The 13759-nt window shown below is 48.9% G+C and overlaps 4 protein-coding genes across 4 annotated transcripts; 2 read left to right on the top strand and 2 right to left on the bottom strand.

Annotated features, from left to right (window-relative positions):
* Nucleotides 1-3538: 3538 nt before the first annotated feature.
* Nucleotides 3539-5280, top strand: J4E84_005117 (uncharacterized protein; the record flags this gene model as incomplete). The annotated part of the gene is made up of 5 exons (XM_049387716.1): nucleotides 3539-3689; nucleotides 3779-3921; nucleotides 3978-4191; nucleotides 4265-4659; nucleotides 4741-5280. The coding sequence occupies 5 exons, from the start codon at nucleotides 3539-3541 to the stop codon at nucleotides 5278-5280; spliced, it is 1443 nt and encodes a 480-aa protein (XP_049244694.1).
* A 346-nt stretch (nucleotides 5281-5626) lies between these two features.
* J4E84_005116 (uncharacterized protein) lies at nucleotides 5627-7192 on the bottom strand (the record flags this gene model as incomplete). Its single annotated transcript, XM_049387715.1, has 2 exons — nucleotides 5627-6771; nucleotides 6841-7192. The coding sequence occupies 2 exons, from the start codon at nucleotides 7190-7192 to the stop codon at nucleotides 5627-5629; spliced, it is 1497 nt and encodes a 498-aa protein (XP_049244693.1).
* A 551-nt stretch (nucleotides 7193-7743) lies between these two features.
* Nucleotides 7744-9596, bottom strand: J4E84_005115 (uncharacterized protein; the record flags this gene model as incomplete). Its single annotated transcript, XM_049387714.1, has 2 exons — nucleotides 7744-8436; nucleotides 8481-9596. The coding sequence occupies 2 exons, from the start codon at nucleotides 9594-9596 to the stop codon at nucleotides 7744-7746; spliced, it is 1809 nt and encodes a 602-aa protein (XP_049244692.1).
* Nucleotides 9597-9934: 338 nt separating this feature from the next.
* On the top strand, nucleotides 9935-13118 carry J4E84_005114 (uncharacterized protein; the record flags this gene model as incomplete). The annotated part of the gene is made up of 2 exons (XM_049387713.1): nucleotides 9935-10041; nucleotides 10088-13118. The coding sequence occupies 2 exons, from the start codon at nucleotides 9935-9937 to the stop codon at nucleotides 13116-13118; spliced, it is 3138 nt and encodes a 1045-aa protein (XP_049244691.1).
* Between the last annotated feature and the right edge of the window lie 641 nt (nucleotides 13119-13759).

Below are 13759 nucleotides of genomic sequence, written 5' to 3'. Positions count from 1 at the left end.
TCTTCTATTTATTAAAGGCACCTATAATAAGCTTTATAGTAACTTCTTTAAAGCCTATAAAGTGTGCTATAAGCGTTGTAATTATAAAGCTAATAGCTTTAATAATACACTACTAGATCTAGAAGAGTCTGTCTATAAACCTACTTAGAAGAACCTAGATAACGTAGCATTAAATAATATAAATACTAACTAAAGTAAGCTTACATAATAGCTTCTAAACTAGACTAGTACTAATAGTAATATATAGAATTAACTTAGATACTACTCTAAGAATTATATAGATTAGAGCAACTAAGTAAATAAGTATTCTAACCTCTTAACTAATTAGTAGATAGGTATAAAAGTAGACTATCTAGCTTTGCCTTTAGTATTACCTACAACATTATATAAAAATCTTAAACTTAAGTAGAGGCTACTATATAACACTATTTTTAATTACTATAAGAGCTCTACTATAGGCGCAAAACTAGCCTAGTTACTTCTATATTTAAATAGTAAGGCTAGTACTAGTAAAATAACTATTGTTTAGGCTCTGTACAATGCTATTAACAACGTTACTTAAGACTATTTACGTCTATCTTCTATTCTTTAAGCAGCGCCTACTAGTATAGCTACTTATAACTTTAGTAGTAGCACTTTATATTTACTATTTTACTTTAATATTAAGAGCAAGTCTTATTAGAAGCTATTCTCTACATACCTGCAAGCGCTTTAGAATAAGTTTAGAGGTATAGAGTACTTTATTATTAATAAGAAGTCTATAGTTAGTATCTATATACTAACTTAGATTTATCTACGTCTAGAAGAGATCTTTTCTAGAAGCACTATACAGTATTTCTCTAGCATCTCTATTATTCTTGCTAGTAACTTCTTCTAGCTTTCTTCTATTACAGAGAAGACTATCTATAATACTAGTAAACTACTCTCTAAATTAAGTAACGTTACTCTTAGTAAGTCTCTCTACAAGAAGTTTAACTATACAATTACGCTAGATATTATTAAGCGCTAGACTAGTAATAATGCTAAGTTACAAGCTTTTTAGCTTACTTTTAATAACCTTTATATTAATAAAGTTAGTTACTAGAATTAGACACTACTTATAGGTTGTGTACGTATTAAGCTCTAGAGCAGTAAAAACCTTACTTATTTTAAGAATACAATATAGATCTTTATATATAAAAATAATATTAAGGCGTATAACTACTACTATATAGCCTAACTAAGGCGCGCTATATTGCTTATTAAAGCGTTTTATACTAGTAGAGTTCTAGCAGAGACTACTAGCACTAACAAAGCTAGAAATCTCTACACTCTAATACCTATATCTATTAACGCTTATATTATACTATAAAATAACCTTTAGATTAACTATTAGTTATTTAATAGCTTTATAGGTACTATCTAAGATATAGTCTAGCCTATTAGTGCTAATTGCGATATTAACCTACTTTTTATGCTCTTAGTTAACTTTAATAAGTATAATTAGAACGCTCTTTATATCTTAAAGAACTCTAAGACTAATTAATTATTAGTTCTAATCTTCTACGTAAAGCGTAACTAGGTAAAGTTAACTATCGCCTATATATAAACGCAGTTTTCTATTACTATTATATACGCTATTACTATCTATAAGAGCTAAGGTCTCTTTATTACTACTACTATGCTTAACTTAGAAAAGAAGTAAGACTTCTTACCTAGTCTTACCTACGTTGCTATCTTACGTGTTAGAACTCTAAATAGTCTTCTATTTAAGAAGCTATTTAACCTAAAGTAACTTAAGTTTAAAACTATAAACACTACTATTATGTAAGCGCGTAATCTTACTATTTGTAAGAGTTAGAAGATTTCTCTACCTCTCTAATATAGTAATAATAAAAAAGATAATAACTTACTAGTATTCTCTAGCTCTTAATATAGTTATGTAAGCTAAATATTAATTCTACTATTACTATCTAATTCTATTATTCTTTCTAAAGAGTTACGCTCTACAATTATAGTACCTTCTAGAGCTACTAGTTCTATTATTCTTTCTAATGTTACTGCGCCTCTACCTACTTCTCTATCTAGGCTACTACTATCTTATTATATTAATAGGCTTTTACTACGTAACTTAGCCTAGTATAATAACTTTAATAAAGCGTAAGTAAGCTAGAGTAATAATAGTATAAGCTAGTTTAAGTATGTTACTTCTACTCTCTTCTATAACTATAACTCTATACCTATTACCTATTAAGCCTTCTTTAGCATTAATATATATATCTAGTATAACTATAAGCTTGCTATAGATAACTTATAACGCTAGATATAGTACATAAATAGCTAAGGTTATAATATAGTAAGGTTAAAGATAGACTTAGTTAAGAATACGTTCTATAACTTATATAAGAATATAATATAATTAGAGAATACTATAAAGAACAGTAATATAAAGAATAGTAATATAAAAAAGAACACTATTAGATACTTAAGTAGGCTTTTACTTATTAATATTTATATTAACTAGTTATATAGACCTATAAGTAGATAATAAATATTTACTTCTATTAAACTACTAGACCTTTACTATTGCGCTGTAGGCCTCTTAGCGTCTAGAGCTTAACATAGTAGCTAAAGCTGTACTTCTTTAGTGCTGTTCACAAACTAACGGACTATTTTCCACTAGGAATGCTACCTGGACGAGTCATTAATCAGAAACCTTATTCTCCCCGCGGCGCCCTCTTATGCCCGCGGACTGTACAACCAATCACGCCACTGCAGTGACACTGATGAGGAAACGCCCGAAGGCAAGTAGCTCTTACCACCTTGCTGGCTGCTGGGCCACCAAGGGCCGGTCGACGCTATAACCGATAAACGAGACAAGAACTTGGTAACGGCACGTGTAGTGCATAAAGTTCCTGCTTCGAGCTGCCGCGCGGCGAGGGCATAGGGAAGATCATTTCGAGAAGTTTCCATTACTCCGTATTATCGCGACGGCCATTCGATGACAGTAGACGATGTCATCATATCCAATTCAGCTTTGCCTCCACGAAAGCCCTTTTACCACTCTTGTCGAGATAAGCAACCATATGCAAAAACAGCGTTTGGCTCTCGCTCCGAGGTGTCATAGTCGAAACCCACCCGGCGAGCAGGGGTCGCACCTTGCGCGGTGGGCTCCGATTGGCCAAGCTTAGCCCGGCACGCTTCGATCTAGAGGCTCCTGCAGGCCAAGCTGTATAACCACCCTTTGATCGGACAAATTCAATGGGGTGAAAAGAAGCGGTAACATATCGACAATGGGTCACGGGAGGCCAAAGACTAGGGTCGTGGGAGCTGAAGAGCCTCACCAAAGCAATTACGTACATGTCAATGAGGAAAATGGTCAAGGGCGTTCTTTTACCTAGGGCAAGCTTGGCCACTTGATCGCGCGGAACTTGCCTTTACTATGGTTTCTACTACTAGAGAAGAAAGAGATCCTCTTATTTCCACTTGTGTTCGCAGCAGCAGCAGCAAATCCGCAGTCATGAGTTCTACAGTCAACTTGGGAAACCAAGCTCCAACAATGACAGACGAGGAAGCCCCTGGTCCAGAGGAGCGTTCCATGTCCAGTCGCGTGAACCGAAAAATGGACATTGCTCTTTTACCTTGCTTGTCCCTGTTGTACCTGTTCAATGGATTAGATCGATCGAATGTTGGGAATGCGGAGACGCAAGGTATGTTTTAGATCGATCAGATCAACTATTCGCTGATCATCATCCTACGAACACCAAAGGAACGGTTCTCCCTAACGTCTTACATGCAGGGTTCACAAAAGACATCGGCGCAACTCCGGACGATCTCAACCTAGCAGTCTCGCTCTTCTTCGTCACTTTCGTGTTACTCCAGCCTCCGTCGGCGGCGGTGGGGAGATGGCTGGGCGCAAAGCATTGGATTGCTATCATAATGGCAAGTCCTACAATATCGTGATTTTCCAAACTGCCATTTCTGATACGAAAAGACAGATCGGATGGGGCATCTTCACCCTAGCCCATGCCTTCATCCGCGGCCCCGGCCGCCTCATCGCCGTGCGCCTTATGATCGGAGCCTTCGAAGCAGGCTTCTACCCTACAGCCATCGCGTACCTGTCCACCTTCTACGGGCGCTACGACATGGCCGTCAGGATTGGTCTTTTCTATGGCCAATACGCTATTGCCGGCGCGTTTTCGGGGTCTATCGGTATGCTTACCTTGGCTTGTTCAGTAATCCTGTACTGTATGTGATGTATGTATGTGCTAATACGGATCCCAAGCATTCGGTATCTTCCACCTCAACAACACACGTCTGCATAATTGGCAGTACCTCTTCATCATCGAAGGCAGTCTGACCATCCTCATCGCCATACTCGCGTGGTTCTGGTTACCAGCCGGACCAGGTAGCGCATGGTTTCTCAGCCACGAAGAGCAAGTCTTCGCAGTCCAACGCATCATCAAGGATAATTCTGCGTGGACCTCCCATGATTTTGGGCGAGATGGCGTGGAGAGGGAAAGGCTGACGAAGCGTGATGCGAGGGAGACGGCGACGGATTGGAAGTTGTGGTTCTTGCTGTTTTTTAACATCTGTGCTAGTGTGCCTAGTCAGGCTTTTTCGGTTTTCATGCCCATGGTGGTGCAGGGGTTGGGGTATTCGAGTTTGGATGCGAATTTGGTATGTTTATGCACTCAAACTCAAACCCATAACACACACACTCAGTTCTTGAGATGAAAAGCTAACCCAAACAACGCTCAGATGTCCGTCCCCCCCTTCGTCTGCGGCGCAATCGGTCTCTACCTCTTCGCCCTATCATCCGACCACCGCAAAGAACGCGGCTACCACATCATAACCGGCATCTTCATCTCGCTCATCGGCCTCATCATTACCGTAACCGCACCCACGCACTCCGCCCAATACGCCGGCCTGTGCATCCTCCTCTCAGGCAGCTACATCTCCGCGCCCCTAACCGTCGCCTGGCTCAGCGGTAACAACCCCGAGCCCGGAAAACGTTCGCTGGTGTTAGGCGTCAACGGCTTCGGTAATCTCGCTGGTGTGGTGGGCGCGCAGTTGTATCGGAAGAAGTATGCGCCGAGGTATCTGGTGCCGTTTTATGGTACTTTGGGGTTTGTGGTTGCGGCGTTGCTGGGGTATACGGCGTATAGGTTTATTCTGGTGAAAGTGAATAGGAGGAAAGTGGCGTGGAGGAGGGGGAAGACGGTGCAGGCTGTTGAGGCGGAGAGGCTGGATGCGACGAGGTATGCGGATGCGAAGATGACGTTCTTGTATGGGCTTTGAGGATTTGAGCCTGTGTATGGGAGTGAGATTGGGGATAGTGATTAGTGGACTTGAGAGATGGTAAGAATACCGGAGTTTACAAACCGCACAAAATTCAAAACTAAGTTTCCATCATGCATGATCTAGGATCGTGGTACGATGACGTGAGAATTCTGGGCTGTGCATAATATTTGCAGATGCTGTAGCTGTTCGCTTTAGTGTATCGATTGGGAAGCGAATAAGCATATTACATCCTCTCCTGAATGAGAGAGCGAACTTCTTCAACAAGCTTTAGTCAATGGAAGAAGTCTGTAACAGGTATCTCAGTCCATGAAGACCCCTTCACTCCTCCAGATCACACACATCCCTACTCCTCACTAGTACTGCTCCCATCATCCGCAACCATACTCTCCGCCTCCTCCCTACTCTTAAATTCGCCAAACATGAGATAAACCCCCGGCACCCCATACCCCTGTAACTCCTTCCTAACCCCCTCCCTCGCTGCACTCTTAACATACCTTCTCGCTTCCTGCCACAGCCTCTCACTCCCCGCCAACGGCTCCTCCGCATACCCAATCCACTCGCCCATCCAAGCCTCCCTATCCCTCTCCATCTGCCAAAACGCCAATCCAGCCCTCACGTAGATCCAGCCTACATCGCTGCCCTCCAGGAACTCCGTCAAGAAGTGTTCGAAATCAGGATTTAGGCTCTCTTGTAGGATTTTTATGCTGCGGAAACCCCAAAAGGCGGCTTCGGCGTACTGGCCGAGAGCGTTGTAGGCGGCGATAGTACGAGAAACGAGTTTGAGGCGGAGGACGACACGGATGGTTATGCCGGTTTGGCCGGCGTAACGACCCGTGGTTATGGCTTCGTGGAAGAAGTCGTCGGCGAGGACGCGGCGGGTGCGGCCGGAGATGAGGATGTGGATGGAGTGGAAGGCTTTGTTGTAGAGGTCGAGGGCTTGTTGGGCGGCGGCGTGTTTTTCGTCGGTGGTGAGGGTGTTGGTGGGAGAAGGTGTGGCGGAGGCGAGGAGGACGTCGCCGGCTAGCATGTGGTCTGTAGCGTTTTCGACGGATTCGCGGAGTGTGGGTATTGGGATGGCTTGGAGCTTGGCAAGTTCTTCGCGGACGACAGGGGAGTAACCATGGATGTGGGTGCTGTTGAGGCCCTTGACGTGTTCGAATGGGAGGAGGAGCTTGCGTTGGAGAGGGAGGGGGATGTTGTGGTCTTGCTGTTCTTCCCCTATGACTGCCTCGCCATTCTCGGCATACGGATCCCGCAGAACGAACGTAGTAGATAGGCGCTCGTTAAGCATAGGATAAGACAACGCACTGTAGTACCACGTCTTCGTGAAAAGGGGCAGATCGTCCACCAGCATGACAACCATGTGCTCAGGTACCTCGCCATGGAACGGCGCGGTAATTTGCACAACAGCATGGAAGTCGTTGAACGCATCGGCGCGCGCATCCGTACAAACAATCGGCACAAGACCCTCGGAGGAAATGTGATTGACTAAAACTACAACGTCAGGATATCAGCCATGCACAGCGAACGACGAAGAAAGACAAGGGAAAAGCTCACGGCGTCCTCGGCGACCGGTAAGTTCCAATTGCTCTGGCACACCATCCGTAGCCATTAGATAAACGCGATACATACCCGCGCTCGGCCAAGGAGTAGCAATCTTGACAAAGACGTTTTCTCGTCTCCATACTGTCTTCGCTTCGGCGTAGATTTGTTTGTTCGCAAGCCAGAGGTTGAAGTCCCATTGGTAGACGCCGCCGTAGAAGCCTTTCGCTTCTAGCTCTTCGCTGCGGACGAGGTGGTCGGCGGGCGTGAAGTAGATGGCGTAGATTTGTTCGCGGAGTTCTAAGGGGAGGCGTAGGAAGGGGAATGGGTTTGGTGTGGCGGCGGTGGTGGTTGTGTCCTCAGACATCGTGGGCGGTGAAGGGGGGCGTTGGGGTGGTTTGGGCTTGGATGCGAAGGGGTTGGTTACGAGAGAGGTGAACTGGAACATGGTAGCGAGGGCACGCGGTCTAAGAGCTTAGGTAGCTCTAGAGAAGTGTGGTACCGGCGGCTGGGAGATGCATGACGGAGGAGGAATTTGCCCCACCTTTAGCTCCGGTGTTAACCCCGCGGGCCGAGGCATGGAAGAAAGATGAAGTTTATCGCTGTTCGTTTTTGCTTCCACTCCCAAATCTAATGCTCAAGTAATGTTAGTCATGCGCCCAACTTTCGCGTATACTTGTGGCGGTGGTTTACCAGGCCGATCCGAAGCATTCGTCTTCATGATCAACGACGGTGGCTAAGGTGATTGCAAACATGAGTGTATATGTTCTCGTCATTATTCCAACATATATAGTACATGTAGTAGATATCCAGGACACCCATTCCCGGGTGAAATGCTCCTGTCATATCCGCATCAGAGTGGAACAGTATCTTTTCGTGGTATCTTTCAAATCCTTAAACGTACATTCCGCAGCTCCTCTACCGTGTCTGGGTAGGAGGTACGCCCTCTTGGTGGCTAGCTGCTGCTTCTGGCGCACTCGCTGCTGAAGGCACTGTCGCGGTTTGAGGTGCTGAGTTACCTGCACCCAACCAGCTGAATGCGCCTGCCTTCATATCGTTGAGCTGAGCTTCCTGCATCTTCTTCTCCTCTTCGGCCATCTCCTTGAGCCATTGCTCTCCATTCTCGCGGATCTGCTTGTCCAGATGTACGTAGTTTTGCTTGTTGAAGTCGCGGTACATGTCGATCATCATCTTGCCCTCTGACATGCCCTGACTGATGTTTTGGTCCCCAAGAACCATGCCTTGTTTCGGTCCGTCGAGACCCAGACTCTTCATGAACATGCCACCCGCACTTCCCTTGGTCTTCTTCTGCTGCTGCTCGAGGTCGCGCTTGAATTGTTCGCGGAGTTTGGCCTCGCGGCGGGCGTACTCAACGGGGATGTCTTTGCCTTCCATCGACTTGAGAACGGTGCGGACGTCGATTGGTGTACCGGTTTGAGACATCATGGCAAGGTATTCGAGGAAGGGGATCAGGGCTACGAGGCCCTTGTCGCCTGGCTCGCCCTTCCACTTGGGCAGGATGATGGCGTTTTCGGGTTGGAGCTTGACGTGCGAGGGGTCGGTGTCGATCATGATGACTTTGGAGAGGTCGCGGTTAAGGTAGGAGAGGTCCTAGGATGGTTAGCAATATCGCAGAGATCGGAAAACAGGCATACCTTAATGTACTCGCCCTTCTCGAAGCGTGTAGCCTCGCGGAACAGTGGCCACATGACGAGACGGAAGGGGTCGAGCTTGCGGATGATGGGGTCGGCGTCCATGGACTTGACGGAAGTGAAAATGACGAGTTCGTATTGCGAGCTGAGGTATCGGAGGAAGTAGTCAAGACCAGGTCGCTTCGCTAGTCGGTAGCCGTGCTTCGTGGTCCATTCTGAGTGTAGTAGGAGGTCCTCCAAGCTGAGTACCAGTGTGAGTTCTGGTGCGCCTCCGGGGATCTTGTCCTTGTCTGGTAGCAACTTCTGGAAGGTAGGCTCTGTGTAGTATGCCTTCTGTCCATTGATGCGGGCAGCCGCACGGGCGTACATGCCGCCCAACGTCCAACCATTCGGAGCGTCGATGTGTGCGGCTTCTTCTTCTTCGTCTTCCCAGTTTCGGCCCATGAAGAGCGCGCCCGTTGTGCCGAAAAGTAGCATACCGAGGTAGGACCAGTTGGCGACACGGTTCCGCCGCCTGTCGGTGCTCGTCTCGTATGCAGACTTGGGAAGTTCGCCGCCACTACCGCCCTCTCGGCCTCCCGCAGCGCCTGGTGTCGGGTCTTCGTAGAGCTCGTTGGGGTCGTTGGGGTCTCGCTTCGCCTTTCCATCGGCTTCAGCATGCTCCTCCGCGAACGTCGAGGGGATTCCATATCGTAGGTCTGGTAGTGGTTTTTGCGGTTGTTGCGACTCTGGGCTCTCGGTGGTGGGGTCGGTGTTCTCACTGGGCGACTTGGGCCCCGACATCTCCTCCTGCTCCGACATCTTAAAGTCCTTTCCAGCATCTTTCGAGGCCTGTGTTGCGCTCTCTACTGGTCTTGAGGGCTGTGTGGGTGTTGTGTTCTTCTCGGGCGCTGATTCTGTGTCGAACTCGGGCTGCTCTGAAGGGTTGACCGGGTTGGGTCGCGCTTTGTTGGTCTCGTCGAACTTGATGGGATCTGAGGGTTTCCAGGTGTTGTCTTTTGGCTTGCCGACCTTGGCATATGTGCGCGACCATTGCGAGGTGGAAGCTATGGGTGTGATGCGCGGCGCTGCCAGTGCAGACCGCATGCGCAGGGCGCGGAAGGCGGTTCTGGGGAGCATGTCGATAGAAGGGGGGATAAAATACAAATTAAGAAGAAAAGGCGCCTCTAGGAAACATGGGCCGGGCTCATGGGGGTCGTGGTGTCGACGGTCCTGCGATGAAATAATTGATGGAACAAGGCTTGGCGCAATGACGCTGCTCCCTCGCCAGAAATTCGCCCGTGTCATACGGCAATCGTGGCTTCACCAGTCCAGCAGGAACGCCGAACATGTGGCCCCGCTTAAACACCAACTTCCTCGTCGCCTCCCGCTGCTGACAGACTCGAGTCACATGTCGCCTCACAGGGACTTCTTTGCCCATGCGACTGACTGGAAGGCCTCTGCGGCGACATGCGCCAATGCCCGGAGGAGCACCCTTTCAGCTACTATGCTTCCTCCTGCTATGTATAGGTTGCTGGACGACGCCCGGTTGTGGCATGACCGATGAAGCCATAGCAGAACTGAGGTAATTCCATTGAATCATCAATGTCACATGTGTACTAAGTCCGCAGACAAGAGACACGCGACATCTTCTACCATGGTTTCGACAACTACATGGAACATGCCTTCCCAGAAGACGAACTACGCCCACTCACTTGCGCACCCCTCACTCGCGATCGCCATAACCCCGCCCATATCGAGGTCAACGACGTGCTCGGAAACTACTCTTTGACACTGATAGACAGCTTGTCGACGCTCGCTATCCTCGCTTCCACGCCCGAGAACGATGCCGCCGGCTCCAATAGACCGTTAGAGGACTTCCAAGAGGGCGTTAAGTTATTGGTAGAGAATTATGGAGATGGTTCGTCAGGACCCCGTGGTCGTGGGGCAAGAGCGAGAGGCTTCGACTTGGATAGCAAAGTGCAGGTCTTTGAGACGGTCATCCGCGGCGTTGGTGGACTGCTCAGTGCACACCAGTTTGCAGTCGGAGATCTGCCCATCCGAGGCTATGATGCAAGAACAGAGAGGAAGGGAGGTCGCGAAGGGATATTCTGGCCCAATGGATTTGTTTACGACGGACAACTCCTGCGGCTTGCAGTCGACCTCACGGATCGATTGCTGCCGGCCTTCAACACGCCAACTGGCCTGCCATACCCTCGAGTCAACCTTCGATACGGGGTACCCTTCTACGCGAAATCCCCAAACAATATGGATGCCGAGAATGGCCAATGCGGCAGGGACCCAAGCGATAAAGGGACTGAAGTCACTGAGACGTGCAGCGCTGGCGCCGGGAGTCTGGTCCTCGAGTTCTCTGTTCTCAGTCGACTGACTGGCGACCCAAAATACGAAAGGCTGGCCAAAGACGCCTTCTGGGCTGTATGGCACCGCAGAAGTAGCATTGGGCTCATTGGTGCCGGCATCGACGCTGAGACAGGGCAGTGGGTGAATTCTTACACGGGTATCGGAGCAGGCATTGACAGCTTCTTTGAGTATGCTCTCAAGTCGCATATCCTTCTTTCCGGACTTCCTTTCGACAAATCACGCGAGACTACTGATTCTCCGGAGGCATTTCTTGCTACTTGGCTCGACGCTCACGATGGCATTCGGAGACAGATATACCGTGGTGCGCAACATCAGCATCCTCATTATGCCCAAGTTGATTTGTACACTGGCGCCATCAGGGCCTTTTGGGTCGACAGCCTGAGTGCATTCTACCAAGGGCTCCTGACCATGGCCGGCAAGCTCGATGAGGCTATCGAGACGCATCTGCTCTACACTGCTCTTTGGACCCGCTACTCCGCAATGCCTGAGAGATGGTCAACTGCGACTGGCAGTATTGAGCATGGCCTTCGCTGGTGGGGCGGTCGACCAGAGTGGATTGAATCGACCTGGTACCTCTATCAGGCGACAAAAGACCCTTGGTATCTCCATGTAGGCGAAATGGCGTTGCGCGACATCAAAAGACGTTGCTGGACTAAGTGCGGGTGGGCCGGTCTGCAGGATGTACGTACTGGAGAACTGAACGATCGCATGGAGAGCTTCTTCCTTGGTGAAACTGCGAAATACCTTTTTCTGCTTTTCGACCCGTCGCATCCGCTCAATATTTGGGACGCGCCGTTTGTGTTCACGACCGAAGGGCACCCGTTGATCATCCCGAAGAGACTTCGTCCCACTCAGAAGACGCGGCCAGATCCTGATCCAATCCTAGAGGTACCTCAGACATGCCCTCTTCCACCAGCTCTCTTGCCTTTCAGTATCTCTCCGACAGCCGCTCGGACCGACGTTTGGCATGCTGCAAGCCTTGCCAGACTACACCTGATGCCAACCATCGAGACAATTGAGTCACCCCTCGTCGAGTTCAGCGCCGACCATCCCAGCATTTCTTTATCAGACATACGTTCGCCTTCGAACTACACTTACTATCCATGGACCTTGCCGCCCGAGCTCATTCCGCACAACGCTACAAGTTCAATCTTGGCTGTCAGGACTACCTTTGATCTTTCGTTCCCCAACATGCCAAGCACATCGCTGACAGGTGCGCTCCAAAGAGTGCAGGAAGGCATCCTGGTCAACTCCATGAGCGGGCTGAGACTTGGCATGGTTCGTGAGCAAGACAAGCCACGTACGATACGACAGCAGCTGGACCTGAATGAGCAGTTCCGCATCTATGCGATCTCCAACATAGCTCTAGGCCGTGATGAGAAGGTTTTCATGTCTCGTTCGACCATCGACAACTTCAATCCGCTTGACCCGTTCTTTACAAGAACGCGAGATGCGCATGCGTTAGACCTGGTTATCGATGTGCCGCCGCAGCCTGCACCCGCATCCTCCAAAACGCTGGCAGACCTCCTCATCGATGCGCTCGGCGAGACCAGCAATCTATCCGACATGGACATCGCCGACGTGATCGATCTAGAAGTGGACCCTGAAGCGCTCGATAGCCAGCCGTCATACCTCGCCACCTTCCTCTCATCACTGCAAGCCCTGCTCTCCGCTCCACTACCCACTTCCACATCTGCAGCATCTCAGTCCCAAGATCCCTCTTCGCAAACCCCGAAACGCCACTTCTTCCCCGCGGCGCTTCCCACCGGCCCCGGCGCAGCACCCATGCCCGACACCAAAGACCCAGAAACGGCATACAGCCCAGACAACCCACTCACCTGGTCCAATATCTACGTCCACCCCACAACTCTCTGCACAGACCGTCTCCCGCTTGAGGTCGCAAAAAACCATCAAATCATCGCAATCCCTAGAGGCGATTGCTCCTTTTCGACTAAGCTGCACAACATCCCTGCTTACCCACCCGATGCTACCTCCCTCCAACTTGTCATCATTGTCAGTTTTCCTGAACACGAACCCAACGAAGACAGGTATACTGCCGACGCCGATGCTACGACACAACAACCACCTGTGCAGCCGCTCCTTGATGATGTGCAATACACGCCCACAGGCATGCTACGACCCAATCCCATTCCCATGATCATGGTGGGAGGAGGGGAGGAGACTATGGCGTTGTTGAGGAGGGCAACGGGAGTTGGCGTGAGACGGAGGTATTACTTCAAGAGTCAGGGGGTTAAAATTGGGAATTTGATCGTGCTTTGAGGGGGTAAAGGCGAGTGCGTGGTATAGGGCGCTGTTAGTTGAGATGCCGAAGTATTAAGGCTTTTGTAAATAGAGTGTAGACAACGAATGTGTATAGTTGCGCCTTGCCATAGTGTGTCTTTTCTGCAGATGCTTGGCGTGCTTGTAATCCTGTATGGCTTAGTGCTTACGGAAGGAGCTGACCGAGATGCAGGCACACTCGCAGCCTGGTCCTAGCCAGCTTTCCTCCAAACTTCATTTGAGCTCATACAATGTTTATCCACGGGGTCGACCCTATCTACGACAGTTTCCGATGTGATGCCACGCAGAAAAAATCGAGGTCCACCATCTAGACACTCGCACCGCCGCTCCAACCTTTCTCTGGCAACCCGAGCTTGAGACCAAGCAAGCACACATCACCGTAACCAAGCAATGACTTGATAATTCTATGAGAAGTTAGTAGTGACTATGATTCTGATCAATGTTCCCTTCGTCAGTGCCACGCAAGCATGTCGTCGCATTAGCACAGTCTATGGACTGTATCACGATCCGATCCGATATTTGTGGAAACGAGGCCTTTACCATACGGCAGCAACAACATCGGAGATCTACGACCCTCTCGATCATACCAAAAACCAGATTCGCGTACTCAAACTCCAGCC

Source organism: Alternaria hordeiaustralica (genome assembly GCF_023758085.1).
Source record: "Alternaria hordeiaustralica strain BMP 2776 chromosome Unknown scaffold_8, whole genome shotgun sequence".
NCBI classification, from domain to species: domain Eukaryota; kingdom Fungi; phylum Ascomycota; class Dothideomycetes; order Pleosporales; family Pleosporaceae; genus Alternaria; species Alternaria hordeiaustralica.
Note: the sequence above shows the minus strand (reverse complement) of the source record. Positions and strands in the feature narration are given on the sequence as shown.